We start from the raw sequence: 27,706 nt of genomic DNA on the forward strand, positions 1-27,706 counted from the left end.
CGACTCACTCTTCTATCGTACCTATTGCAGCGGGTTCTCACGCGAACGTCCCTTATCAATTGCATCGGAAATGCAGGCGGGTCAAGTAGTAAACGGGACGCCTGACCACGAAAGATGGACTAAGTAAGAGAGCTGGCCAAGATCTATAGCTGAGGACTGAAGAGTCGAGAATTTGTAGGACTTTGATAACAGATTGAGTGATTTTTATAAATCTCCACTGTCTAATGTTCTTACAAGTTACCATGACCAAGTATTTCAGCCTGTGTGTTTTGTTTCCTCTTTGTTTATATGTACACTGTGATACTATAACGGATGTTAATTAGGGCTCTGCAGGGAGCTAAAATATCGGAGATCATTTTTTTGCTATCGTATCGTTTTTTTTGGGATTACCGTTTATAAATCTTTATCTTTATTTATCTTTACCTATATTATATATACCTATTTTGTATATAATTTTTTTTAAAAGCCATTAAAATTAGTATTACATACTTAGAGAGATAGAGGATTATCAAAATGGGGTTAGATCGTTCAGACGATGAAGCGGGGGCAGCGCCGCCAAAATGTGCTTTGTGTAAAAAGGGAATAGCAGATTCGGATAGTTTTAGGACAAGGTGCGATCATGAATTTCACAAGTCCTGTATTAAAACGCATTTCAAGGCCACAAACACATGCCCTACTTGCAAGTTACAATGCACCGCAACAAAATCTTTTCAACCTGTTCAGCTACCGACAAGAACGCGATCGGGGGTAGGGGATCCGAGCGAGGATAACTCAACGGAACCACCACTTGATCAACAGGCATCAACCAGCTCAAGCATCATGACCGCACAGATAAACGCAGCGGTGATGGCAATGCAGAACGAGTTGTTAACTCAGCTAACAGAGAAGATGGCAACACTTATTACCAACAATATCGCAGCTCATTTGGGAAATACACAACAGCAACCACCGACCAATCATCCAACCGATAACGCATCCCTCGATCAACTTTTAGGTATCTCTGGGGTAAATGAGGTTTTGGAATCTCCTCCATCGGGGCGATCTATATCGAGATCTTCTGGGACGGACTTAGCTCGAAGGCCTGATAAAGTGGGACACATCATGAACAATTGGAAACTAAGGTTCTCGGGAGCTTTAGATGGGTTGAGTGTGGACAGCTTTATATATCGTTTAGAAGCCCTGATCCATCAAACTCTGGATGGAAATTTCGCTCTTTTATGTGGCAACGCAAACACCTTGTTTGAAGGTAAAGCTTCCGACTTTTATTGGCGGTACCACAAGACTGCTGGAGTGGTGCGTTGGAGAGACCTTTGCATGGCCTTAAGAAAGCATTTCAGAGACCCTCGGACAGACGTCGATATAAGGCAAATGATAAGAGATAGGAAACAAAAAGAAAAAGAGACGTTTGAGGTATTTTTTGATTCTATTCAGAAGCTGACTGACAGGCTAGATCAGCCCCTATCGGACAATACCTTGATTGAAATTGTTCGAAGGAATTTGAGGCCGGAGATTCAACACGAAATCTTAAACATTCAGCTTTATTCGATTGAAACTTTTCGGGACATTTGCAGAAAGAGGGAATGCTTTTTGGAAGAAGTGAAACGTACTCACGGTTATCAAAAGGCAGCACCTCTCAAAAAGCAGGTCGCGGAGCTCGTCGAGGAATCAATCAGCGACGAAGCAACTGAGTTTTCAGAGGGTGAAGCGGATGTAGAAATCGGGGCGATGGCTTTAGTTTGTTGGAACTGTCGGAAGGAGGGCCAAGACTGTGCAGCGAAGAGAAAGATATTCTGCTACGGCTGTGGTATCCCCAATACTTACAAACCATCCTGCCAAAGATGTCAAAAAAACGGGAAAGGGAACCCATCAGATACTCGTCCGCTGACGGGTGTTCCACAACGACAACCGACGAAGCAGGATTAGAAGCAGACAGTCGTCCGGAAAGACCAGAAAAGGCGATCGAATTGGTTCAAGCAACGGAAGAAATACCTTTTTACTGGCATAGAAAGATAGATAGTTTTAGAAAGTTAGTTTTACCTTGTAAGTCAAATCTGATAAAAACCGTCTCGCGAAGCACGAAGCGTCTAAAGGCTTTTTGGAAAGCCGCAAAATATATAAACTCCATTAAAAAGAAAAAATGGGGACCAACGTCCGTACGCAAAAGTTATATTGTTCGAAGAAGCTAAAACGGGTTTGTTGGATACGGGCGCTGGATGTGGGGGGTCATCTAGCGAACGAAATCATATGTAGCGGAAGACCATTTAAGAAGATAATGTCGAGCGCAAGTACGGCTGATGGAAATAGCCAGCAAATTGTAGGCAAATTAAGAACTAATATAGAGTTTAAAGGAGAGTCCAAGGAGATAGAGCTATTTATCATTCCCTCTCTAAGTCAAGACTTATACTTAGGGATAGATTTTTGGAACCTCTTTAACCTGTTGCCATCGCCTTTGCAGATAGCAGAAATCAATGCATCTCCGGGTAAACACATCCTGTCACCAGCCCAAGAAGACGCGTTAAAAACTATAGTGGGACAGTTTCCTTCCTTTGCTGTTTCGGGTCTTGGCAAGACATCTATTATGACCCATGTTATAGACACAGGGAACGCCAAGCCCATTAAACAACGGCATTTTTCGGTTTCACCGGCAGTAGAGAAGCTTCTCTACGCGGAAGTAGACAGGATGTTCAATCTAGGAGTAATTGAGGAGTCGGAAAGCGCATGGTCCTCGCCAGTTGTCTTAGTTCAGAAACCAGGGAAAGTCAGACTTTGCTTGGACAGTAGAAAGGTGAATGCAGTAACGGAAAAAGATGCCTATCCCCTTCCCCAGATTGATGGCATCCTAAGCAGACTGCCAAGAGCAAACTTTATATCAAGCTTGGACTTGAAAGATGCTTTCTGGCTAATTCCGCTCGAAAAAGGCTCAAGACCTAAAACGGCCTTCACTATACCAGGTAGACCTTTGTATCAATATAGGGTCATGCCATTCGGGTTGTGTAATGCACCCCAAACAATGTCGAGACTAATGGATAAAGTAATTCCGTGTTCCCTTCGCAACGAAGTATTCGTGTACTTGGATGAATTGCTCATAATTTCGGATAGTTTTAACTCACACATGGAAGTACTGAAAACGGTTTCATCGCATATTCAGAAGGCTGGTTTAACGATAAACATAGGAAAAAGTAATTTTTGTATGAAATCAGTTAAATATCTCGGACATATAATAGGTGAGGGAGGCATTAAGACCGATCCCGAGAAAATTTCGGCTATTACCGATTTTCCATTGCCAAAAACGTTAAGAGCACTAAGAAGCTTTTTGGGTTTGGCTGGTTGGTATCGAAAATTTATTCTCAACTTTGCTTCGGTTTCAGCTCCGCTAACGGATCTTTTGAAACAAAAGCAGAAATTTGTCATGTCCGAAGATGGGAGGAAAGCCTTTGTTGAGCTAAAGGAATTACTCTGCAGTGCTCCAGTTTTGCGCAGCCCAGATTTCTCTAAGCCATTCTTCATTCACTGCGATGCAAGCAAATCAGGAGTGGGAGGAGTATTGGTACAGAAAACGGAGGATGGAGAGGAACTACCAATAGCTTTTGTATCCAAAAAGCTAAATAGGGCACAGAGAAATTAATTAAATTAATTCGATTTCACATTGAGCACAGAAAAGGAAAATTAAATGTAGTTCCGGACGTTTTATCGAGAGTCCATGAGGAAGACATAGCGGCAATTGAGTTGAACCATGGGTTATTGGTAGATACGGATTCTCCACATTTTAAGTCAGCCGATTATTTAGATCTAATCGAACGTGTAGAAGCCAATAGTTCGAAACTCCCTGATGTGAAAGTGGTTGATGGGTTTATTTATCGTCGCTCAGAACACTCGACAGGGGATCTGGTGCATGATTCGTATGCGTGGAAGCTTTGGGTACCAAAAGAGTTGGTAAAGGAAGTGCTTGAGAAAGCACATGACCATCCCTTGGCTTCTCATGGAGGGATACATAAGACGTTAGAGCGTATCCGGCGGTATTATTATTGGCCAGGACTGGTGAACGACGTTAAAACATACATTACTGCTTGTAGTCAATGCAAGTCAACAAAACCACCTAATGCCACTTTGAGACCTCCTATTGGGACACCGGCGGAGTCAGAGAGATTTTTCCAAAGGCTTTACATTGACTTCTTGGGTCCGTATCCGAGATCACGAAGCGGTCACATCGGAATATTTATCGTTCTAGATCATTACTCGAAGTTTGTTTTTCTAAAACCGGTCAAGAAACTAACAGCTGAGGTGGTTATAAAATATCTGAAGGAAGAACTTTTCCACACTTTTGGCGTTCCGGAAATCGTGTTTTCGGATAATGGCTCCCAGTTTAGAGCAGACACTTTCCAAACTCTGTTGCGAACGCACAGAATAAAACATACGCTCACGGCCGTGCATGCTCCGCAAGCAAATGCATCGGAGCGCGTAAATCGATCGGTCATAGCTGCCATTCGAGCGTATATCCGACCGGATCAGAAGGATTGGGATGAGCATCTGAGCAGCATTTGTTGTGCCTTGAGATCAGCAATCCATTCGGGCATAGGCACGACTCCCTATTATATGGTATTTGGGCAGCAGATGATTACATCGGGGGGAACATATTCACTTCTAAGGTCGTTGAAATTGCTTGAAGACAGGAACGCAACATTTACGAAAGAAGGTTCGCTAGAGGTAGTCCGTAAAAAGGCCACCGATGCTATGCAAAAACAAAACGAGCGTAATCAACGGCAGTATGATAAGAGATCGCGAATAGTGTCGTATAAAGTGGGACAGGAGGTGTTTAGAAGAAACTTCAAGCAAAGCAGTTTCCCGGCTGGTTACAATGCGAAACTTGGCAATGTATTTGTAAAGGCGAGAGTTAGAAATAAAATAGGAAACTCGATCTATGAACTGGAAGATCTGCAGGGAAAATGCATTGGAAAGTATCATGCGAAAGACATGCGGCAGTAGTGGCGTCAAAGCTACGGGTTTAATCAGCCTTGTGGTTTCAGTCAATGGACGGATCTAGCATATTACCCCAAGTCTGATTTTGGCAGGGGGGATTTGTAAGGTGCCCGTAGCTGTTGGGGGTTTTTTTAAATTTGATTTAAAGTACCCAGTGGCTCTAAATCTGTGCGCCTTAACAGCGCGGAAGGGGTAAGGCAACGCCACCTACTGGTCAAGGTGTACATTTGGGGAAAGGAGAGCGAAAGTTGACAGTGGAAGGGTCGAAAAGGAAAAGTAGGTTCCGAGAGTCGATGCAGAATGGCGATCTTTCTTTTCTTTGGTGGACGCTGACCAGTGAAGACCAGTGCTCGTGGTACATACATCTACTAGAGGTATGTAACAAGTGAAAGATAGTGGAGAAAAATCTCAAAAGTTCAATTTTTAGCCAAATCAGTGATATTGCGGGATAGGCGAAGCAGTCGACCGAAAGAAATTTCAATTATTTTCTTGGTAAGTGGAAGGAAATCCAAGAAAAAAAATTTCGAGAGGGGTGGCAGAAGTCGAATTAAAGAGAATATTGTTTATTCCCGTTTAGGTTTGGCACCCAATTTTCAGTTTTAACGCAAGCAAAAGCAGCGGCAAGCCTCAAACGATCATCCGTGCATTAATCAACAGGGGAATGTAAAGCTGCGGGGAAACTTAATGCAGGGGAACGGCCGGCGCTAGCGAGAGCGAGTTCGAAAAGTCGAGCTAGGCAGAGGCGCTCCGAAGAGCGGGACAGACTCCAGCGTGGAGCAGCAGCGCGCGGTATAGGCTAAGCCCATTTCGAGGTTTCTGATTAAGATAACGTTAACAATTCAGTAATCCACCAGAATAATTAAACGAAAAGCGAGTGATGCGTGAAAAGTGTGGAAGTAGAACCCATTTAGAGTGATAAAAGAGGATAAGAAAAAAAATTCTTTTTAACCTAAAAAAAGAAATAATTCAAGGCAACATGGCCTGTGGTAGAGGAGAACTCCCTAGTGCAGGTTATCTCCTCTCATGCCTTCAGATGCTGGATCAAAATAATTAATTAGTGGCAACCATAAAAGAAAACAAAATTTATACAGAGAAAAAAAATGAAAATTTATCAAAAAAAATTAAAATTATGAGTTTGTCCCACGGTGCCACACAGAGCGCTTAAAGTGAGAGAGAGAGGTATAAGCAGTTCGAATTTTCGGCATACGACGTGCGTGTAAAGAGGAGAAGGAAATAGAAGGGAGGGAGAACCTCGAACGATATAACTTAGAGAATTAGTTAATAGTTTAAATTTAAGTGCGTTATTCTCTTTAGTTTGAATTTTTTTTTGGGAGGCAAGGAAAAAAAATGAAATATTGAATTCAGTGAAAACCATTTAACAAATCGCTAACCTTCCAAACCAACAGCAGACATCGTGAAAGCGCTTTCGCCGATGGACCGCAACAGAGTGAGTAAGATTTAAATAGGGCCTATAATTTTTCTAATCGGTTTCACCGATGTGAATCTATTTCATTTATACCAAATTTTAGTAGAAGCATAAGTTTACATAGGTCAATGACCATATAAGGGAACGAGCCCAGAGCGGGGTTTCCGAAGAGAGCGATCAGCTGTTGTACAGCATAGCGGGGAAGCAAAGAGAATTTCGAAGAAGGGGAATTAAATGAAACGTTTGACTAGACAGAATATTTCTGGGGGAATCATTGTAGTTATAAATGTTTAGAGCTAAGATTTTAGTATTTAAATATAAATTTTACTTTTAATAAATCAATTTTATAATGTTTAGATAAAAAAAAATATCTTATGATCTCCGATACCCAGCCTCTGTAGTTTTCGGCCTTGATAAAGGGGTCATAGTGATTTGATAGCACTGGAAAAATATGACCTAGGAAGGGTGGGCGTGTTCCTCTATACCATCTGAGGAAGAGTAAGTTCGTTTGTGTTACGTGTGGGTATAAATAGAGTCTATCGGGCATCAGTTTTGTTTTCTCTTCGCACGCTCTTAAATTATATATATATACGCGTAGGTCTCAGAATTGACAAGAAAAGAATACCATCCTTTTGCCGACGAGACAGTAGCCGGAATAATAGCGTGCTGGTCAATCTCTGGGTAAAACATCTATCCTACAAATCGTTATCCATTACACTACCTGGGCGAATAACCGGATGATGAGGCATGAAGTATTCAACTTTATTTTTCTCTGTAGTCCTTATTGCCTCTAAATGCAATAATTGGCTGTTTTCTTCATTAAATTGAACATATTGTTCCTTCAGAGCTTGGCTACGATTCAACCTCTTCTCTAAGTTTAGGAACCTGGTTAGAGCGATTTGATCAGTTTCTCCTTATTCAATTTGAGGATTTTTGAATGGCAGAGCTACCACTAAATGTCGCGAGGCCTCTTACTTAACATGCGTAACAAAACAATCTTTGCACTGTTTTTCTTCCTCTGTGAACTTATCGACTGGTTCAGGGACTTCTTCACACTTCCAAAATTTTAGTACGAGCTCTTCTTCCCAACCATTACATAGTTAAAACCCGTGTAATTGCTATCCTTTTTAATTTTCACAAAAAGAATGTTTCGCGTTTGAATAGTGGCATTTTGAAAATAGGCTGCAAAAATATTGCAATCTTAAAGCAAGTGCTTTTCTACAGCAACAGCTGACTTTAACAGCTGTTAAACTTAACAGTTCTATGTTATATAACATGTTTGGTATTGGACTTTACAGTTTGAAGTTTTCTTAATATGTTACCAAAAAAAACGAGAAGGAACGTGTGAGTCGTTTCTGGGGACACGACTCTACTTATACCCGTACTCAGTCAGTATATACAGCTTATGATTTTGTAGAATTTTGGAAAAAAAAAAAAAATTTTACATTTTACATTTTTTTGCTACAACTGCTATCTACATCTACATATACAATGTCTATTCTACATCTAACATGTAGATTGTACGTGTTCCATTTAGATTCTACATCTCCTCCGCTAGTGGTTGCTCGCGCACTGAACGCGGCAGAGTGTGCGAGCGAGAAAGAGAATCAGTTGCGTCAGCAGCGCTGGAGAAGGAGAGGGAACCAACAGAGAATTCATTTCTTCATTCTGGCTATAATTATGATCCGATCTGATTCAGATTCGGCAATCTGGTAGATATGGTTATTTTCTACGATACTGCGCTTTCAGTTTTATCGTATCTTTAAAATGGTGGCTGCCACAGATTTTCGTTCTTTGTGGGGGCGGAAGGGGGCGGGGCGAAATTTTGAAATACACTTGTAGCAGTGTGATATCACATGAGTCTGGTAAACAAATTTGGTTGCCCTAGCTCTTATAGTCTCTGAGATCCAGGCGTCAAACAAGACGGACAGACGGACAGACGGTCAGACGGACAGACGGACAGACAGACATGGCTCTATCGACTCGGCTATTGATGCTGATCAAGAATATATATACTTTATGGGGTCGGAAACGTTTCCTTCTCTGCGTTACACACATCCACTTTTACCACAAATCTAATATACCCCTTAACTCTTTTTTGAGTACGGGTATAAAAACCAATTTTAATACTTTGAGAAAATGATGTAGTGTATTCATGCAGTGTGCTTGGCCTAACCAATTTAAGCACCACCCCAAGGCCAAGTTGCAATATGATGCAGTTTCGGCGGCGGTCATTGTCACTGCCCAAAAGTGATGCGTCTGCATCTAAACCGTGAGAACCTTACGTAACGGGCATTGGGCAGGTACCACCGCTGACCGAAAGCTGACGCCTAATATTGCATATTGACGGTGGGAACCTTACGCAACAGGGCTTTGTTTCCCACCTGCATGGAGGCAACTCGCCCCAACGATTTTGTATAAATATAAGCTTCATTTAAATAAAAATCAATCATAACAATTATAACATCCAAGCGTACTACACTACCCGGGTTCTTCTGTCCTCTGTCTACTACATGGCGATCCTGCCATTATTATATATATATCAGCGGCGTTATAGCGCCAGATATATAATATAATAATATATAATATAATAATATCAGCCAAACCGTTTATAACAGATATAGAAACCAATCTCAAGGGTGCCAATGCATCTGCCGGGGAGGTCGATAACAGCAGAAAAATCAATGTGGAGTCCTGTGTCGATGAGGTGCTGAACCATCGTCTACGGCGACAAGAAGTCATAAACCCTCTACCTGAAGGATATTTTGTGCCGCTTCAAGGAGCTGCAGCTCTTCACAGACGAGTCCATAGTCTCCTTGGTGGAATTTGGTTACATTCTACATTTTGCTTAAAAAGACTCGAGGTCTAACCAATAAATAAAAATTCATGACATCGGAAGGAGAGATACAATTCTTGACAGGGGAGCCTTCTATCCAGAAGGACCCACCAGGAATAGAGGAGGTACTGGAGCAGTACCCGGAGTCAGGACCAAAAAGACTCACCATCGAGGAATACAAAGCAAGGCAGAAGACAGCCAAGCAGCAAAGGAGCGAGGAAGCAACCCCGAGTAAAACAGTTCCGAAGGCAAGGAGAGGAGGAAAACAGGCTCGCCTGATCCGCACTCGTCGCCTACTAATCGAGTGCGAAAAGGCCGCACGAGGATCACCGGATGACCAGAGGCGCTACAAAGAGCTGCTGGACGCCACCAAACTGGCGCTTCGCGATGCGAAGAAACGGCTGCTGGCCAAACAAACCAGCACCCCAAATTAATTCTTAAATTTATATATATATATATAATATTTTTCCTTTTTATATGTATAAGTATTAAATAAAATGATAAAATAAAAATATTTCTAAAATTAAACAATTAAACAAATAAAAAAAAAAAAAAAATTTTAATTAAGAAAAAAAAATATTTTTTTTTAAATACTAAATATTAATAATTACAATGGGGAAAACGCAATCAAAAGTAGAAAACCCCAATGCCAATGTGGTGAACAAGATACAAATTGTCGATCACACAAATAGCATCAATGAATTGTGGTTTCTTCTGTTAATATTAGTAATCATGGCAGCAATAAATCTAATAATCAAAATTTACAACATGCATCATAGAAGCCTGAAAAAAAGGTATATGTCTCGCGCTGATGCACTAGATAAAATCTAGTTTAACTCTTGATAAAAATTCTGCAACCCAGCTACCACTCGGAATGGAATGGGAAACATTAAGACAAAAAATTAGAGACTTCAGGGTGGAATTTGATAAATCATATAAATGTCTAAATAAGACAAAGCGCATTAAGCGACAAACGCTAATTAAGCATACTGAGATCGTTGTTCACAATTACAACGAAATCAAATGCTTAATAAAAGCAGCCCACCATAACCTTTCTGAACTCCATAACGGCCAGGTCACAGATGTTCTCAAACGGCTAACAGAGTGCCTTGAGAACATTAACAAAAGACACCATTTGCATTTAGTGATACCAATCGCGCTAAATAACCCAGCAGTTTTCACACGAGAACTGCTGCAAAATAGTTCAGATAGCGACGATAGTTCAGAAGGTGAAAAACCTTCAGGTTCAAATATGCCTCAAACTATAATAGAATTTCTTAATACAGCCAGCAAACTCATCCCAGAGTTTGACGGTAGGGCAGAAAACCTACAAAGTTTTCTGGATGCCTTATCTTTGGTTAACACCATCAAAGGTGAACATGACGCCACAGCAGTGTCATTGGTAAAAACCAAACTTAAAGGTGCTGTTAGGAATTTAATTAGTACAGAATGCACACTTGTATCCATTATAAATAGACTTAAAACAAACGTAAAAGGCGAATCAATAGATTCAATAACTGCCAAAATAATGAACATCCGTCAGATGAGTAAGACCGCTAACCAGTACACAAAAGAAATTGAGCAATTAACAAAAACTCTGGAATGCGCTTTTATTTCTGACGGAATGACACATGAGCAGGCAGAAAAATATAGTACCCAGCAGGCGGTCAAGGCAATGATTCAAAACTGCACCAATGATAAGGTCAAACTTATCATGCAGGCTGGAACTTTCTCGACCATGAGCGAAGCGGTAGCAAAATTCGTTACCAGTTGCACCGAAGCAACTGGACGAGCAGATACCGTAATGTACTATTCAAATAGGGGGTATCGTGGAAACAGAGGCCGTTTCCAGGGTACCCGAGGTCGTGGTAATAACCAGTTCCGCGGAAACTACAACGGTCGGTACAATAACGGTGGCTATTACCGAAACGGAAATAATCAACAAAATAATAGACGAGGAGGCCACCAAAATGTCCGCGTTGTAGATAGTACAGAAAATGCGGAAAACGCATAAACTCCCCCACAAAAATAAATAGCGCTAAAAAATCCATATTCGTGTTCAATTTACATTTCAATAGTTTTATATCAACAAAAACTTCACTAAACAATGCGGTATCAACGTTTTTGGTAGACACAGGGGCTGATATTTCAATTTTCAAAATTGGCGAAATTACAAATAATATACAAATAAATAATTCAATTACAACGAACCTCAATGGTATAGGGAAAGGAACAATTAATACGCTAGGAATAGTGGAGGCGGACTTGATATGCGGCAATATTTTAATAAAACATACTTTTCATCTTGTCAAAGATGACTTTCCAATATAATTGCATTCTAGATTACGAAGATAATCAAGATTGGTTAACTTTGAGACCACACGACTTTCACGAAGACATAGCCATTCCTATGCAAAATTCACAACATATAAATACAATAACAATTCCAGCTAGGTCCGAAGTTGTCCGTTTAATGAAAATATGCTCAGAACACAAAGAAGTTCTCATACCGAACCAGGAAATTCACAAAGGCATCTTCATTGCAAATACAATTACCACAAGCAAACAAGCTTTTGTCCGAATCATCAATACAACTGATAATAATTGCACAGTATCCGATGCAAATATTCAAACGGAAAACCTTGAGGATTATGAACTAATTAACAATAAAAACATAAAAATAAACAAAAATAAAGAAATTATGGAAAAACTTAATACGAATTTTCCGAAATTTATAAAAAAGGAAATGAATACCCTCTGTTCTGAATACGTTGATATATTTGCCATGGAGAGTGAACCAATAACAGTAAACAACTTTTACAAACAGGAATTAAAACTATTAAACGATGAGCCGGTTTACATAAAAAACTATCGAATACCCCATAGCCAAAAAGACGAAATAAATATTCAAATAAAGAAACTTATAAAAGATGACATAATAGAGCCCTCAGTATCAGCATACAACAGCCCATTGCTATTAGTACCAAAAAAATCACTACCAGGAAAAACTCAAAAACGATGGAGAATGGTAGTTGATTATAGGGGCATAAATAAAAAACTAATAGCCGATAAGTTCCCACTGCCCAGAATAGATGATATTTTGGACCAGTTGGGAAGATCAAAATATTTCTCCTGTTTAGATTTAACATCTGGTTTCCACCAAATTGAACTAGAGAAAAAGTCAAGAAATGTCACATCTTTTACGGCAGATAACGGAACATATAGATTCAAAAGATTGCCTTACGGCCTCAAAATAGCCCCAAACTCATTCCAAAGAATGATGACCATGGCATTTGCAGGATTATCACCTGCACAGGCATTCCTATACATGGACGACTTGGTCGTATTAGGCTGTTCCGAAGAACACATGTTAAAAAACCTTAGAGATGTGTTCACTATCTGCAGAAAATACAATCTAAAGTTGCACCCAGACAAATGTTTATTTTTTAGTCACGAAGTAACATACTTAGGCCATAAATGCACAGACAAAGGGATATTGCCAGACGACACTAAGTTCACATTAATTCAAAACTACCCAACACCAACATCAGCAGACGAAACAAAAAGGTTTGTTGCATTTTGTAACTACTATAGAAGATTTATTCCAAATTTTGCAGAGCAAGCTCGTAATTTAACAAGATTAAGTAGAAAAAATACACCCTTTATATGGACGAAAGAGTGCAACACAGCTTTCAATTTTCTTAAAAATGCTCTTATAAGCCCTCAAATCTTACAATACCCAGATTTCAAAAAATCATTTTGCTTAACAACAGATGCCAGCGGTTTCGCATGTGGAGCAGTACTAAGCCAAGAGTACGATGGTAAGCAATTACCAGTTGCATATGCATCTAAGGCATTCACAAAAGGCGAATCCAATAAATCAACAATAGAAAAAGAATTAGCAGCAATTCACTGGGCTATAACATATTTCAGACCATACCTATACGGTACAAAATTCCTGGTGAAAACAGATCATCGCCCATTAACATACCTATTTTCAATGAAAAACCCGTCGTCTAAGTTAACACGAATGCGATTAGATTTAGAAGAATATGATTTTGTGGTGGAGTACATAGCAGGAAAAGAAAACTATGTAGCGGATGCGCTATCCCGCATAGAAATATCAGATTTAAAAAACTTAACTGCCAAGGCAGCTCAAATACTTAAAGTAACAACACGGTCAGAAGCCGAAAAAGTAAAAACAAAAAACACTCTTAATACGACTGGTAAAGAAAGTCTTAAGGTCCCAAAAATATATGAAGCGCTATATAAAAAAGAAGTAAAACGACATGTCGAGCTCATTCTGACCCTTCCGAATTTACTATTCAAAAAGGGAAAACGAATTTGTAGCCAATTTATAGTGAATGACCTGATTATTAACGAGAAAATTGACTTAGGACAATTGTTCAAGAGGCTTACTTTAGAAGCCGGTAATCTAGGCGTCACTAAATTACAACTGTCCTTAGAAGACAGAATATTTAAATATACCCGGGTAGAAGAATTTAAAGAAATGGGAAATAAAAACCTTACAGACATAACAATTGCGTTAACGCCAAAAACAACATACTTGCAAATATTAAAACAATTCCACGACGACCCAATTACTGGAGGCCACCAGGGAGTCAATCGTACAATTACCAAGATTAGAGAAAAATACAACTGGAAAAACATGACAAGGGATATAAAAAAGTATATCAAACATTGTGACAAATGTTTGAAGAACAAAACTCTCAAACACAACAAAGAAGAAATGCAATTAACTGCAACGCCAGCGAAAGCATTCGATACGGTTCAGATCGACACAATAGGACCCCTACCAAGGTCAGAAAATAATAATGAATACGCCGTTACAATTCTATGCGATTTGACTAAATACCTTATTACAATACCGATCCCTAGCAAGCATGCTAAAGTCGTAGCCAGTAGTATCTTTAATAACTTTATTCTTATCTATGGTCCTATGAGGACGCTCATAACGGATATGGGTACAGAATATAAAAACAGCATTTTTTCCGAATTATGCCAGTTATTAAAAATTAAACATAGAACATCGACAGCCCATCACCATCAGACACTCGGTGCAGTAGAACGTACACACCGAACATTCAACGAGTATGTTCGCTCGTACATCTCTAGTGAAAAGAATGATTGGGACGAATGGCTAAAGTACTTTACATATTGCTACAATACAACACCATCAACAGTACATGGGTATTGCCCATTTGAACTGGTTTTTGGTAAAAAACCACAAACGTATGACTTTCTAGAAGAAGGTAAGGTTAGTCCAGTATACAACCATGAAGCATACGATAAGGAAGTAAAATATAGATTACAGATAGCTACGAATAGATCAAAATTATTATTAGAAAAAGCAAAAACCAAACAAAAAGCATATTATGACAGGAACCTAAATAGCATACAAATAAATATAGGAGATTTAGTATTAGTTAAAAATGACACAGGTCATAAACTAGATAACCAATATAGGGGCCCATATAAGGTAATAGGAATAGACGATAGGAATAACTACATATTAAAGGATAGAAATAAAACCACAAACGTAAACAAAAATAGATTAAAAGTATATAAAGAAAATAAAATATAAACAATTGGTTCTTTTTCACCATTTCATGGGCATAGAAAAAAAAAAAATGTAATAATAATTATATAAAATTACTTATACATACACAAATATATTTAAACACACACAAACACACTTTGTAAAACCTTGTAACACCTTAGAATAACTCCATTACTATATTACGTTATTCCTATAAAAAGGGAGGTGTAGTGTATTCATGCAGTGTGCTTGGCCTAACCAATTTAAGCACCACCCCAAGGCCAAGTTGCAATATGATGCAGTTTCGGCGGCGGTCATTGTCACTGCCCAAAAGTGATGCGTCTGCATCTAAACCGTGAGAACCTTACGTAACGGGCATTGGGCAGGTACCACCGCTGACCGAAAGCTGACGCCTAATATTGCATATTGACGGTGGGAACCTTACGCAACAGGGCTTTGTTTCCCACCTGCATGGAGGCAACTCGCCCCAACGATTTTGTATAAATATAAGCTTCATTTAAATAAAAATCAATCATAACAATTATAACATCCAAGCGTACTACACTACCCGGGTTCTTCTGTCCTCTGTCTACTACAATGACTAAATACCCGAAAAATGGGAATTTTCCCCATAGTGGAATGGGAGCAGCAGCAGGAGAAGAGGATGGCAGAGAATAGAGCAGCCAAAGAAGACAAAGAAGAACAGGATATATGATGGGATGGTGAGGAAATGTTTTTTGCAATTTTTTATTTTTACGTATTTAAATACTCAAAGAGGAGAACTGGACTAAATATATAAATATTATAGAGAGTGTAAAACTGCGACTTTGAAAGAAAAAGCAGAAGAATTCTTCTCTAACAATTGTTGCCAAACTAATGCTGCAAGAAGAGTTTCAATAAATGCTGCCAACTGCTCTCAGCAGGTCTGAAATTTGCATCTGAAACAATATTCTCTCTCTGTGTGTGTGTGTCTATTTGTACTAACCGATCCCCCGCTACACCGCTACCCCGCCGCTCTTTGTTATTTTTGTATAGCTTTGACTTTGGTTTCGATTTAGAATTGCAAATTGGGTCAACTTTTTTTTTTGTTCTTGTTTCAGCTGCTGCCTTAGCAGTTACTCGTACTTCTACACGTATTTAATGTGCCCCTGTACCCGTACCACCACTTTACCCACCCAGTGTAGGCACCCTGCTGCGGCTCTCATTTTGCTTTATTGCTTACGCTTCTTCTTCTTCGGCTCTGCGACGACTACGGCTGATTCTTCATAGACGACGAACTGTTCTCCTTCGGATGATTTCTATTCGAATTAATTCACTGACTTTTCATTGGCTTAACTTATTTTTGGACAGATTCTTCTGGGCCAGCTTCCCTTTGGTTGCCTATTTCTTCTGCTTCATCTCAGTCTGCTGCTCCTTTTAATCTGGTATCCTGTCCATCCGTACCCGTACCCATTCTCCTCGTCATTGACTCACTCTCTCTCTTCATTTTCGTCCTCCTTTGACTGTTTCATTTTTGACGGCGACAACGCGGCGTATGAGCAATTTCCCATTTTCCAGTTTTTGTTTATCAGGCTCGCAAACGAAGAAGTACAAATGGATGTGGCAAGGAATTGGAGTTGGAATTGGAATTGGGCATCGGACAGGGGCATGCGGCAAGTGGCAAAGCCTGCCTCGCAGAAGTGGCTAATGGTTTGGGGAATGGGAATAGAAACTGAAGTACGAGTGGCTTATGTAAGCAGCAGTGGAGTTGTTCAGTACAGTTCTGTTTCGGTTCTTGGCTAAAATATTAATTAGCTGGGCCCGCAGATGCACTGCTCCTCGTCCTACGTCCTTCTCCTCCTTTAAGCTTTTAGGCAGTCGCCACCTCCTTCTTCTCCTTCTCCTCCTCCTGCTACCCTGCTGCCCTTCTGCCTTCTGCCTGCCCGCTGCCTGCTTCCTCCTGCTGCTGCTGCTGCAAGCTCTTTAGGCCTCTCCGCTACTCTTTCTACTCTCCGGCTCGAGGCTGCAGCTTGGAGTGGATTGGAGTGGCGCCCCAAAGGCAAATTATGTTGTCTGTGTCTCTGTGTATCTGTGACTGTAACTGTAGCTGCGACTGTATCTGTGTCCGTTTACCGTTTGCCAGTGCATTAATTAAGGTAAACAACAAACACACAGACACAGACTTTTCCACAGGGACACTGGGCGCAGATCGGGGGAGACTCAGAGTGAGAATGAGAGGCAGAGGCAGTTGCAGTTGCATAGGCACAGGTGAAAGCTGAGCTGAGCTCCTTTGGCCTGATGATTTTGGTTAAGTTTCTCAGCTCGTTATGGCCTGGGCCTGGTGGGCCTGCTTTGATCTTGGCTCCTTGGTCCTGCTGCTTGAGCGGCTTTTAAGCGGGTTTAAACACCTTTCGAGCAGACGCGTACAGACGTGTAGCACAGTCGCTGCGCTGTGCTGTGTGGCACGCATCGTACAGCAAACAGTAAAAAAAAAATTGAAAAAATATATATGTATATATATATATGTAAGATTTATAATATAGAATTGTTTATTATGCTTATAGTTCAAATACAGTTAGAGATTACATGATTTAGAAAATAGTTCAACTTGATTAATTGTTCTTATAACTCCCGTACAACTTTCCGCTGCTGCTTCCAAAAACCGACTCTGACTATCGACTTCTTCCTATCGCCTTGCGCTATCGCCTTCTACCTTATATCGGTACATCTTACCGATAGTATCTTAAGATTAATGTCATGTCTTATCCGCTTGATACCCTTACTCTTTACATATATATGTATATGTGCGAGAGCCAGCGGGCGAGAATGGAAACTTGGAACACACTCGAACAAACAACAAACAAATAACAACAGCAACAGCAACAACGGGGAATCACGCGCGGCAACGCGGCACGCACCTGCAGCACGACTCTACCCACGGCCACCCCCCCCCTGATGCCACTTCAATGGCTCTCGACTCCCCACTGCCCACAACGCCCTCCCTCACCACCTCATTCGCTCGCTCAGGTGGAGTTAACTGTGGCAGGGGCAGCAGGCGTGTGACAAGCAGGCAAAGAGCGGGCTGGGGTGGGACTTTCCCCAAAAAAGCTCGGAAGAAAGGAAGAAAGGAAGAACAGAGTGACACCCACTAGCATGTCAATACTCGGGCTGGAATGTAGGGTCGGCCAGAGTAACTCCCTTGGGTGGAACCCACTTCGGGAATCTTCCTGAGCTGGTTGGGTTATACTGCGTTATTTCCTCTAGCACAAAAAAATTCTCGGTCGCCATATATCTAGTGACTCTTGATTTAAACGTCGCTTGCACCTCTCCAATAATTTGAGATGTTGCATTGCCAATTCCACTGAGTTGCATGGATGAATCGCGCGTTTCTAGGCCCGGTCATCAGACTAACCTAGCCGTCAAAAAATTTAATTGACTACCGGAATCTAATACGCATCTGCAATTGCGATATCCTCCGCTTATATCTTTGATTTGAACCACCGCGGTCGCAAGGAAATTTGTGGACGATCTAGACAACAAGGAGCTATGTAGTGAGCTCGGTTCCTGCACCGCCTGTCCTTTGGGCTTTGACTCCGTAGGTGCCTCTAGTACCTCTCGATGCAAGAGCTCATGGTGAGGCTTGCTGCAAATCTTACACCGCGGACCGCTACAGCCTCTAGTTGTATGTCGCTTACTAAAGCAAATCAGGCACAGCGAGTGCTTCTTTACCTCCTGGTAACGTTGTAACGGTGACAATTCCTCAAACTTTAGACACCCTTTCAATCCATGGGTTCCGGGACAAACGTAGCACACTTTTCCATTGCTGCCTATTGCTGCAGCTAAAGACGCCTCACTTTTAACACTTTCATTAATATTTCACGTGCAAGAGACTTGGGTACAAACACAAACACGAGTAAATCTACACCTAACCAAGCACACGGACACCTACATACATACAGCCTCAGGTCACGGTGTTGTTGCGACCACATATGCCCACCCTACCATGATCACCGCTTTCGGCTAGTCCGATCATCCCTTCCGGAAGGCTATCCTGAGGCCTCCTAACCACTCCCATTATTGATCCCTCCTTCCCAGCATTTATTTATTTATTGAAGACTAGCAATTATCTGCTAACATACATTATGATTAAAATTAAAGGAAAAAAAAAAAAGTGGATATAGGAAATAATTAAAAATTAGTGGATTGTAAGAACAGGTATATCTTACTGGCTATAATTTTAAGGGATAATTCAGGGGATAGGGTGTGATAAAGATTATTATAATTAGAGCATAAAATTCGAAAAGGGTCGTGTTGAGCGTAATTAGACCTACAGAATGGTAAACGAAACGGACGAAAGGTACGGGTAGGTCTAAGGGGAACAGAAAAGTCAAGCAGACCAAGAAGTGCTTCTGAGTCAACAAGCCCAACTAGGAGCTTGTGTACAAATATAACGCCGTTACAAATTCTGCGATGGCGCAAAGAAGGGAGGTCTAAAAGATGTAGCCTCGATTGATAAGGTGGCAAGATTCTATCCGAGTCTCAGTTAAACCTTGTGGCACTCCTGATTTAACATTAACGACATTCGACAACACATTAGTAAACAAAACACGTTGTGTGCGGTTAGAAAGATATGACGAAATCCAGTTTAGAAGATTAGTGGGGAAACCAATTAAAGAAAGCTTGTGAATGAGAAGAACCATTCGTTCACGGAGTCGAAAGCCTTGCTAAAATCCGTGAAAATTACGTCTGTTTGCAGGGAGCTTTGAAATCCTCGGTTAATTGCAGAAGAGAACTCGAGAAGGTTTGTCCATGTTGATCGATGTTTAAAAAATCCGTGATGCGATGGAGATATCAGACTCCTGCATAGGTGTTGCAATTGCCTGGTAATGAGGAACTCAAGCAGCTTTGGAATGGCGGAAAGCTTAGCAATACCTCGGTAGTTCTAAATGTGAGATCTTGAACCCTTTTTGTGAAGCGGAATGATATAGGATTCGTTCCAAATCACTGGAAGACAGGACCGTTCCAATGATAGGTTGAAAAGATAAGGACTGGGCACAGTGTTTTAAAATACAACTTGGTACCTTGTCTGGACCCGCCGAGAATGATATGTCAATCGTTGACAAACCGTCTAGAACATCACTTTTCTCAAAGAAAGGCAGAAAAATGCTGGTCCCCGAATATTAGGACGCTAGCAATTCATTATATTACTAAAACAAACAATTTTAATTCTGACTTCTTATAGCTAAACATTTTTAAACTTATACTACAAACAGAGCCAAAAGCGATTGTGTGTGCGCTTGCAATTAATTGATTATTTATTCCCCTGCCGCAAGCACAAACATAAACATAAAACGACTTCAAGCCAAATTTCGGGGCATGTTCGTCGCTGACGGCACCACTGTGCAAGCACATACAGACATATATAGGCTGACATACTCATGCACAGCCCATTTGCTTCACTCACCCCTGTGCTCGACGTTAAGTAGCGGAGGATCGGGAACTGGCACTTTTTTAGCTTTGGTCCTACCGAATCTGGCACAAACACACGGTTTTTTTTTCTTCGCTTATGTACAGCGATATTTATATTGTATGCACTTCCCGACTTGGACCAATATTTTCTGTCCGGCTCTATACGTTACTAGAACTCTTCAGAACGAGCAAACCTCGATCCACGACCTGAGACCCACTCTCCCCAATTCGAACCCGAAGTGCCCCTCGCCTTGCTGGTTCTTTTGGTGGCCGAACTCCCGCTCGCTGCTCTTGAGCCCAACCGTTCTCTCTCTCCCCAATTTGAGATACATTTTGGGTACTGGTCCTGTAGCCTGCTTTCGGGTGGAAGCTTAATACGTTCGACGCTACAAGCCACTTAAAATATTAGGAGTGCAAGGGCTCTGGCATGGGCATGGGCACAGGCACAGACACGGGCTCGGAGTCATTGCCAAGACGTTCGACAGAAATGAAATGTCTCTCAAATGAAAGGAAAATCATTGCCAGCTGCTTCGGAAATGGATACTGCAATAAATATATCTAGGAGGCTGAGGCTGCTCTTGTGACTGAGATTGGTCCTTCCCCTTCAGTCAGTTTCTTTCAATCAGAGTACTCAGAACGACACAAACCTCGAATCGAAGTAGCTGTCTAGCTGCTTGCAACAGAGAATCAATTTACATATGCGGGCAGAGCACACTGTTGATTGTGCTGGGACAGGGACAAAGTAGACTTCGCACACAGCAGACACAACGCAGATGGGTGACACAGAGAGCGCTGGTTAAGCTTGGTTCGTACTTATTCCACGCAACTGATTTGATTCGAAATTTTTAATATTTATTAGCTACCTCTACGGCTCTTTGTTTGACTCTTACCCACAAAAGGAATCAGCATGCGGCCGTTATATCTCGCTCACTCCGCCAGGTGGCGCACGCACACTGATCAGGGAAGAGCGAAAGTAAACTCTAGGCCACCCCACCCAACTATAAGCGTACCGATAGACAAACGAAAGGAATCGATAGCCGCACCGATAGACAAACGAATCAGCAGCTCTGTAATTAAAATTTATATATTGGCTGACTCCTTTTTCGGATTACACGCTATACCCAATAACTCGAATAAAGGATTTAGTCGTGCAACATGCGTGAAGACCAGACCCATTTGCTGCATCGCCTTTACCGGATTTTCCGGCTCGGTTTTCTTCGCCATCTCGCAGTGCAAGTGCAGCACGCGATCGTTGAAACGCTGCTCGATCTTTTTCAGCGTAAATGAAGACTTCGGCTGCATGGTCGCTGCCAAGTCGCGCACAGCTCCCATCGCACTGGCAAATACCTCCAAGCTTTCCACGGGTGGCGGCAGCTGTGCCCAGTACAGATCCTGCACCAGTTCGATGTGTTCGCGAAAGGACTCGCTGCTCTCCCACATTTGTAGCAGACTGGCCCTGAAGCGTTGCACATCCTCCGCCTCGCACTGCAGCAGCTCCACAAATCGGCGCGTCCGATCCGGCAGCAGCAGCAGACGCTGCTCCACATCCACACGGTCACATTGAGTGTAACACTCTGAGGTCTCGAGCTCGGTCTGCACCGCCTGGACGCAAGTGGATATTGACTCCGTTTGGACAAAGGACACGTAGTCTGCCGTGGCAGTTGGCGCTGCCTCCAAACTCGCATGCTGCGAACGGAAGGAAAGCATCGATGTATCCGAGTGGACGGTGTGAAGGGAAGCCATCGAGTAGAAGCTGTTGCTCGACAGACTCCGCTGCAGCGCACGGCGGCGCACTCGGCCGCGATAGATGCGGCTACAGATGTCGGTACATTTGGGCATCGTCCGCTTGCGTTGCCTCGAATCGAGTTGCTGTATATGCTCCATCTCTGGCTGCTCCATGTCATCAGCGACGAAGAATGATTCCATGGTTAAGCCAGGAACCTCGTTGAATGCTGGGGCAGGAAACTCGCAGAGAGTCTCCATGGACACAGGAGGCTCGCCGAGAAGCTCCGTGCCAACAAGAAGCAACCCATTGGGACTGTCGAGAGCCTCGCTGATCTGCTCTGATCTATCCTTGGTCTTGCTCGGATTAGCAGCAGCATGCAAACGTCGATATCTGCGTAGTGCTGGCAGCGTTTTGGCAGACCCGTGGCTGGACACTTGACCCACAGCTGCTCCACCCACACCGCGCAGATCACCTTCAACCACTGCTTCTTCTGCTGCAGTGAGCGTCTCATTGGAGGGGCAGGAAAACATGGTACTCACCTCGGGCGGATTCTTGGCTGCGAGTATTTGGTCCGCCAGCTGCTTCACGCTGCATGCTATCAACTGGAAATCCTTGTGTGGGGGAATATTTGCCACGCTCTGCCGCTGTTAAGAGAGAGGGAAAAGAAAAAACTATAAGTCTCATCCACATGTGGCACTCGTCTCCTGTTTACCCACCTCAATGTCGCGCAGAACACAGCCCAGTTGAAGGCTTGCGGACTGCAAATCCTTGATCTCCTCTCGTTTGGCCCGCTTGGCCGGACTGTCGTAGAGCTCGTGGGCGAGACTAAAGCCCTCCGGGAAGACTCCAATTTCACGCTCCATGCGCTGGCACAGCTTATCCTTGGTGCGCAGCTCATCCTCCAGGCAGCGGGCACGCTCCTCGGACTCCTTCAATTGCGACTCCATCTGCCGGATCTTGTTCTCCAGCGTGCCCACCTCCTCTTTGAGCTCCCCATTGGTGACTTCGTTGTGCATGAAGCTCTTGCGCAGATCGTACATTTGGCTGCGCAGAGCTTCGGCCTCCTGCTTCAGCGCCTCCTCGGTGCTCGCCTGCAGCTTCTTGGCGAAACTGAGTTCATCGATCAGCGCCTGGCAGCGTCGCTTCTCGTTCTCCAGGGCCATCTGTTGCTCCACCTCCAGCTGCTCCTGGGCCTCGAGCAGATCGTGAACTTCTTTGGTCAGTCGCACCAGGCAGGTCTTCAGGCCCGCTGCCGCATGCGAATCCTTGCGCTCCTGCTCCTGTTCAGCCCAGACCGAGTCGGCCGACTCCATGGCCTCGTAGTGGCGTGCGTCGAGATCCTTCAGCTGGCTGCGCAGCACCTTGACCTCTTCCCGCAGGAAGCTGACCTCCCGCGCGTCACAGCTATGCCGTGGACTCTCGCTCTGTTTGAGTGTGTCCTCGGGTTTGGCATCGATATCAGCACACTGTCCGGAGTAGAGGCGGGCACTGGGACTAGCGGTGAATATGTCGTTGCCCATTTAGGCCAGAGCCAACAGGCGACAGATCAACAGCAGTGGCAGAGATCGACGCAGTGCCTCCAATTGTCGCTTCGTTCGCTGACGCTCCTCGTGCAGATGCTCCAATTGCGTCTCCGCCGCACCCAAATCCTCTCTCAGTATCAGGCACTCGGCGCGGCAGTCCTTGTACTTGGCCCCCAATGCGTCCTTGCTGAACTCTAGCTCCTCGTTCCGCTGCCGTGGGATCTCCAGTTCCACCTCGTTGCGCTGCAAATGCAACCGCGTGTTGTTCTCCGCCTCGTTAATTTAGTTTTTTGTGTATCGAGTTCAAATGTATGTATTAGTAATTTTTTTAAAATAAATATATGGCATATCCCTGGGGCTTGGCTTGGCTGGGCCTTGGCAGTTCGAGAACTGACATAGTGGCCCGAGCTTGCTACACACCTGTTCGGCTGACGGCATGGCATCTAGATCCAATTTCTGGACACATTGCAGCAACTGTTGCAAGCAGCGTTTGTCCCGCCAAGAGTTTTTTTATACCCGTACTCAAAAAAGAGTTAAGGGGTATATTAGATTTGTGGTAAAAGTGGATGTGTGCAACGCAGAGAAGGAAATGTTTCCGACCCCATAAAGTATATATATTCTTGATCAGCATCAATAGCCGAGTATATATAGCCATGTCCGTCTGTCCGTCCGTCTGTCCGTCCGTCCGTCTTATTGAGCGCCTGGATCTCAGAGACTATAAGAGCTAGAGAAACCAAATTTGGTTTTCAGATTCATGTGATATCACACTGCTACAAGTGTATTTCAAAATTTCGCCCCGCCCCCTTCCGGCACCACAAGGGACGAAAATCTGTGGCAGGCACAGTTTTAAAGATACGATAAAACTAAAACCGCAGTATCGTAGAGAATGCTCATATCTACCAGATTGCCGAATCTGAATCAGATCGGATCATAATTATAGCCAGAATGAAGAAATTATTTTCAGTTGCTTCCCCTCCCCCTCCCACCAACGACAACGCAACTCATTTTCCTTCTCGCTCGCACACTCTGCCGCGTTCAGTGCGCGAGCAACCCCTAGCGGAGGAGATGTAGAATCTAAATGATACATGTACAATCTACATGTTAGATGTAGAATAGACATTGTAGATGAGATGTAGATAACAAATGTAGCAAAAAAATGTAAAATGTAAAATTTTTTTTTTAATTCTAAAATTCAAAAAAATCAAGCTCAAAAATGTATATACTGACTGAGTACGGGTATAAGTAGAGTCGCGTCCCTAGAAGCGACTCACACGTTCCTTCTCGTTTTTTCTTCGCTTATGTACAGCGATATTTATATTGTATGCACTTCCCGACTTGGACCTTGTAGCCTGCTTTTGGGTGAAAGCTTAATACGTTCGACGCTATAAGCCACTTCAAATATTAGGAGTGCAAGGGCTCTGGCATGGGCATGGGCACAGGCACAGACACGGGCTCGGTGTCATTGCCAAGACGTTCGACAGAAATGAAATGTCTCTCAAATGAAAGGAAAATCATTGCCAGCTGCTTCGGAAATGGATACTGCAATAAATATATCTAGGAGGCTGAGGCTGCTCTTGTCACTGAGATTGGTCCTTCCCCTTCAGTCAGTTTCATTCAATCAGAGTACTCAGAACGACACAAACCTCGAATCGAAGTAGCTGTCTAGCTGCTTGCAACAGAGAATCAATTTACATATGCGGGCAGAGCACACTGTTGATTGTGCTGGGACAGGGACAAAGTAGACTTCGCACACAGCAGACACAACGCAGATGGGTGACACAGAGAGCGCTGGTTAAGCTTGGTTCGTACTCATTCCACGCAACTGATTTAATTCGAAATTTTTAATATTTATTAGCTACCTCTACCTTAGGAATAGGCCACCCCACCCCACCGCTCCGGCAGCAGCAGCAGACGCTGCTCCACATCCACACGGTCACATCTGAGGTCTCGAGCTCGGTCTGCACCGCCTGGACGCAAGTGGATATTGACTCCGTTTGGACAATGGACACGTAGTCGGCCGTGGCAGTTGGCGCTGCCTCCAAACTCGCATGCTGCGAACGGAAGGAAAGCATCGATGTATCCGAGTGGACGGTGTGAAGGGAAGACATCGAGTAGAAGCTGTTGCTCGACAGACTCCGCTGCAGCGCACGGCGGCGCACTCGGCCGTGAAAGATGCGGCTCCAGATGAACCGTTTGAGCACTCTTCCGCTTGCGTCGCCTCGAAAAGAGTTGCTGTTTATGCTCCATCTCTGGCTGCCCCATGTCCTCAGGATTCTTGGCTGCGAGTATTTGGAACTGCAGAGATCGACGCAGTACCTCCAATTGTCGCTTCGTTCGCTGACGCTCCTCGTGCAGATGCTCCAATTGCGTCTCCGCTGCACCCAAATCCGCTCTCAGTATCAGGCAATCGGCGCGGAAGTCCTTGTACTTGGCCCCCAATGCGTCCTTGCTGAACTCTAGCTCCTCGTTCCGCTGCCGTGTGATCTCCAGTTCCACCTCGTTGCGCTGCAAATGCAACCGCGTGTCGTTCTCCGCCTCCTCGAACTCACACTTGGCCTCCTCTAGCAGGGCGTTCTCTCGCGCCTCTTTCTCCCGCAGCACCTCTCTCTTACAATCCGCTGGTGGCTCTGTGTATGCCGCAGACGCTGATCTGCTTTGGTCTGTCGAAAAACGGAATACCAAAAAATTTTATTTAATTTTTTGTGTATCGAGTTCAAGTGCATGTATTAGTAATTTTAAAATAAATATATGGCATATCCCTGGGGCTTGGCTTGGCTGGGACTTGGCAGTTCGAGAACTGACATAGTGGCCCGAGCTTGCTACACACCTGTTCGGCTGACGGCATCATGGCATCAAGATCCAATTTCTGGACACATTGCAGCAACTGTTGCAAGCAGCGTTTGTCCCTGTCCGCCAAGAGTTTTGTGAACACTAGAACGGATCCACAGCCTAGAAATTTCCTAAGGAGAACGACCTGGCCTTTTGATCTGTTTAAATACGATCTAAGGATCTAATCGGAAAGGAAGAGCAGTGCGCTGCACTGCACTGGCTCAAGCTTAGCTAAGCTGTTCTAAGTCCAGAGCTTGCACGCACCCGCCCTAAATTTGTAAGATACCTATTTCAGGCTGGGATATGCTTCAGCCTGTCCAGGGTCCTCTACAAGAAATTTGCAGATGTATGGGAACTAAAGGCTCGGGGCTGGCCTCGCTATGTCCGAAAGAGCAGTAGGCAAGGTGGGAAGAATGATGACGCGGTAGCTTTTGTGGTTTTTGTTTATTATTAATGCTTTTATTCGTTTTACTTGCTTACAATTTCGAGACCTGCTGGTCTCGCTGGTCGTGTTGTGAGCTGGTGGACTGCTTAGTATAGTGTCTTGCGTTTGTGAATGCCTAGTGCAGTGTCTTGGGTTTGGGCTGATGGACTGCCTAGTACAGCCTCTTGGGTTGGGGCTTATGGACTGCCTGCTTTTTTTTTGTCTGGACGTTGTTACGCGCGGAACCCAGGCAGAAACGCAGCCCTCCTCCCGCCCAACCGACCGAGGGGCGCTGCCGCATGACGCGCGACGCGTGTTACCGAACCGATCGCGAGCATGCAGGAAAGATAGGTGTTAGACTAAAATTCGAGGAAAATTAGAGCTAAACACAACTCAAAGAGCTAAACATGCAAAGATAGCTAAAAAATATAACTAATTACGGGAAAGGTATGTTAGTATTAGTGATTTAAGAAGAGGAAGGGAATTAGCAGTTGATATTATGTGGTAAGGGGGAATTGAAGTCCGAGCAAAGGACCCTAAATGGTTCGTGCAAGGAATAATTCGATCTACAAAGCGGAAGGAACAAAAGAATGAAGTTTCTAGTATATCTAATAGGAATCGTAAAGTTTATGCGGCTCAACAAGTCAGGGCTATCTACGTCACCCTTGATCAGGTTGTGCATAAAAATCACAACAAGCATTTTTCTACGACTAAGGTTGGAAGGTTTATTAAAAGCAATCTACGAGGATAAGATGACAGTCTCACACCTGCATCCCAGTTAAGGCCACGCAGAGCAAAAAGTAAAAAGTTTTTCTGGACTGATTCTATACGGTCCTGGTGTACTTTGTACTGGGGGCACCATACACAAGAGCCGTATTCTAAAATCGGACGAACCAGCGAGATGTAGAGAGTCTTCGTTATATAGGGGTCGTCAAATTCCTTTGACCACCTCTTTAT

At 43.3% G+C, this 27,706-nt stretch overlaps 3 protein-coding genes across 5 annotated transcripts in view; 1 reads left to right on the forward strand and 2 right to left on the reverse strand.

Annotated features, from left to right (window-relative positions):
- The window catches only part of LOC121404126, a 43,547-nt gene extending 33,837 nt beyond the window's left edge, over nucleotides 1-9,710 (forward strand). The window contains exon 2 of the mRNA XM_041592993.1: nucleotides 9,022-9,710. Coding sequence (XP_041448927.1) covers nucleotides 9,290-9,673 — 384 coding nt within the window. The 5' untranslated portion in view covers nucleotides 9,022-9,289 and the 3' untranslated portion in view covers nucleotides 9,674-9,710. The remainder of the gene's footprint in view (nucleotides 1-9,021) is intronic.
- Nucleotides 9,711-21,189: 11,479 nt separating this feature from the next.
- Nucleotides 21,190-26,185, reverse strand: LOC111081603. 3 transcript variants are annotated; one of them, XM_041593075.1, is made up of 4 exons: nucleotides 25,813-26,185; nucleotides 22,690-23,550; nucleotides 21,369-22,617; nucleotides 21,190-21,314 (listed from the first exon to the last, which is right to left on the reverse strand). In XM_041593075.1, exons 2-4 carry the CDS (start codon nucleotides 23,491-23,493, stop codon nucleotides 21,205-21,207), a joined length of 2,163 nt encoding a protein of 720 aa, XP_041449009.1. In that variant the 5' UTR covers nucleotides 23,494-23,550; nucleotides 25,813-26,185; the 3' UTR covers nucleotides 21,190-21,204. The 3 variants fall into 3 exon arrangements, with proteins under 3 accessions (XP_041449009.1, XP_041449008.1, XP_041449010.1); XM_041593074.1 differs by lacking the exon at nucleotides 25,813-26,185 and having other exon boundaries at nucleotides 22,690-23,832; XM_041593076.1 differs by lacking the exons at nucleotides 21,190-21,314; nucleotides 25,813-26,185 and having other exon boundaries at nucleotides 21,316-22,617; nucleotides 22,690-23,832.
- LOC121403800 (paramyosin-like) lies at nucleotides 23,494-26,341 on the reverse strand. Its single transcript, XM_041593125.1, has 4 exons — nucleotides 26,299-26,341; nucleotides 25,603-26,156; nucleotides 25,383-25,547; nucleotides 23,494-23,739 (listed from the first exon to the last, which is right to left on the reverse strand). The coding sequence occupies exons 1-4, from the start codon at nucleotides 26,339-26,341 to the stop codon at nucleotides 23,494-23,496; spliced, it is 1,008 nt and encodes a 335-aa protein (XP_041449059.1).
- Between the last annotated feature and the right edge of the window lie 1,365 nt (nucleotides 26,342-27,706).

This window comes from Drosophila obscura, unplaced genomic scaffold (genome assembly GCF_018151105.1).
Source record: "Drosophila obscura isolate BZ-5 IFL unplaced genomic scaffold, ASM1815110v1 contig_186, whole genome shotgun sequence".
NCBI classification, from domain to species: Eukaryota; Metazoa; Arthropoda; class Insecta; order Diptera; family Drosophilidae; genus Drosophila; species Drosophila obscura.

Bases quoted from the DNA above. Each gene is read 5' to 3' on its own strand.
- LOC111081603 (XM_041593075.1), bottom strand. From the start codon at position 23,493: ATGGGCAACGACATATTCACCGCTAGTCCCAGTGCCCGCCTCTACTCC. The intron at 22,618-22,689 runs GTGGGTAAACAG...CTCTCTTAACAG, and splicing joins GTGTTCTGCGCGACATTGAG to CGGCAGAGCGTGGCAAATAT. The intron at 21,315-21,368 runs GTATAGCGTGTA...TTTTAATTACAG, and splicing joins TCCTTTATTCGAGTTATTGG to AGCTGCTGATTCGTTTGTCT.
- LOC121403800 (XM_041593125.1), bottom strand. From the start codon at position 26,341: ATGCCGTCAGCCGAACAGGTGTGTAGCAAGCTCGGGCCACTAT. The intron at 26,157-26,298 runs GTCAGTTCTCGA...GTTTTTCGACAG, and splicing joins TAGCAAGCTCGGGCCACTAT to ACCAAAGCAGATCAGCGTCT. The intron at 25,548-25,602 runs GTCTTCCCTTCA...TTCCGTTCGCAG, and splicing joins AGCAACAGCTTCTACTCGAT to CATGCGAGTTTGGAGGCAGC.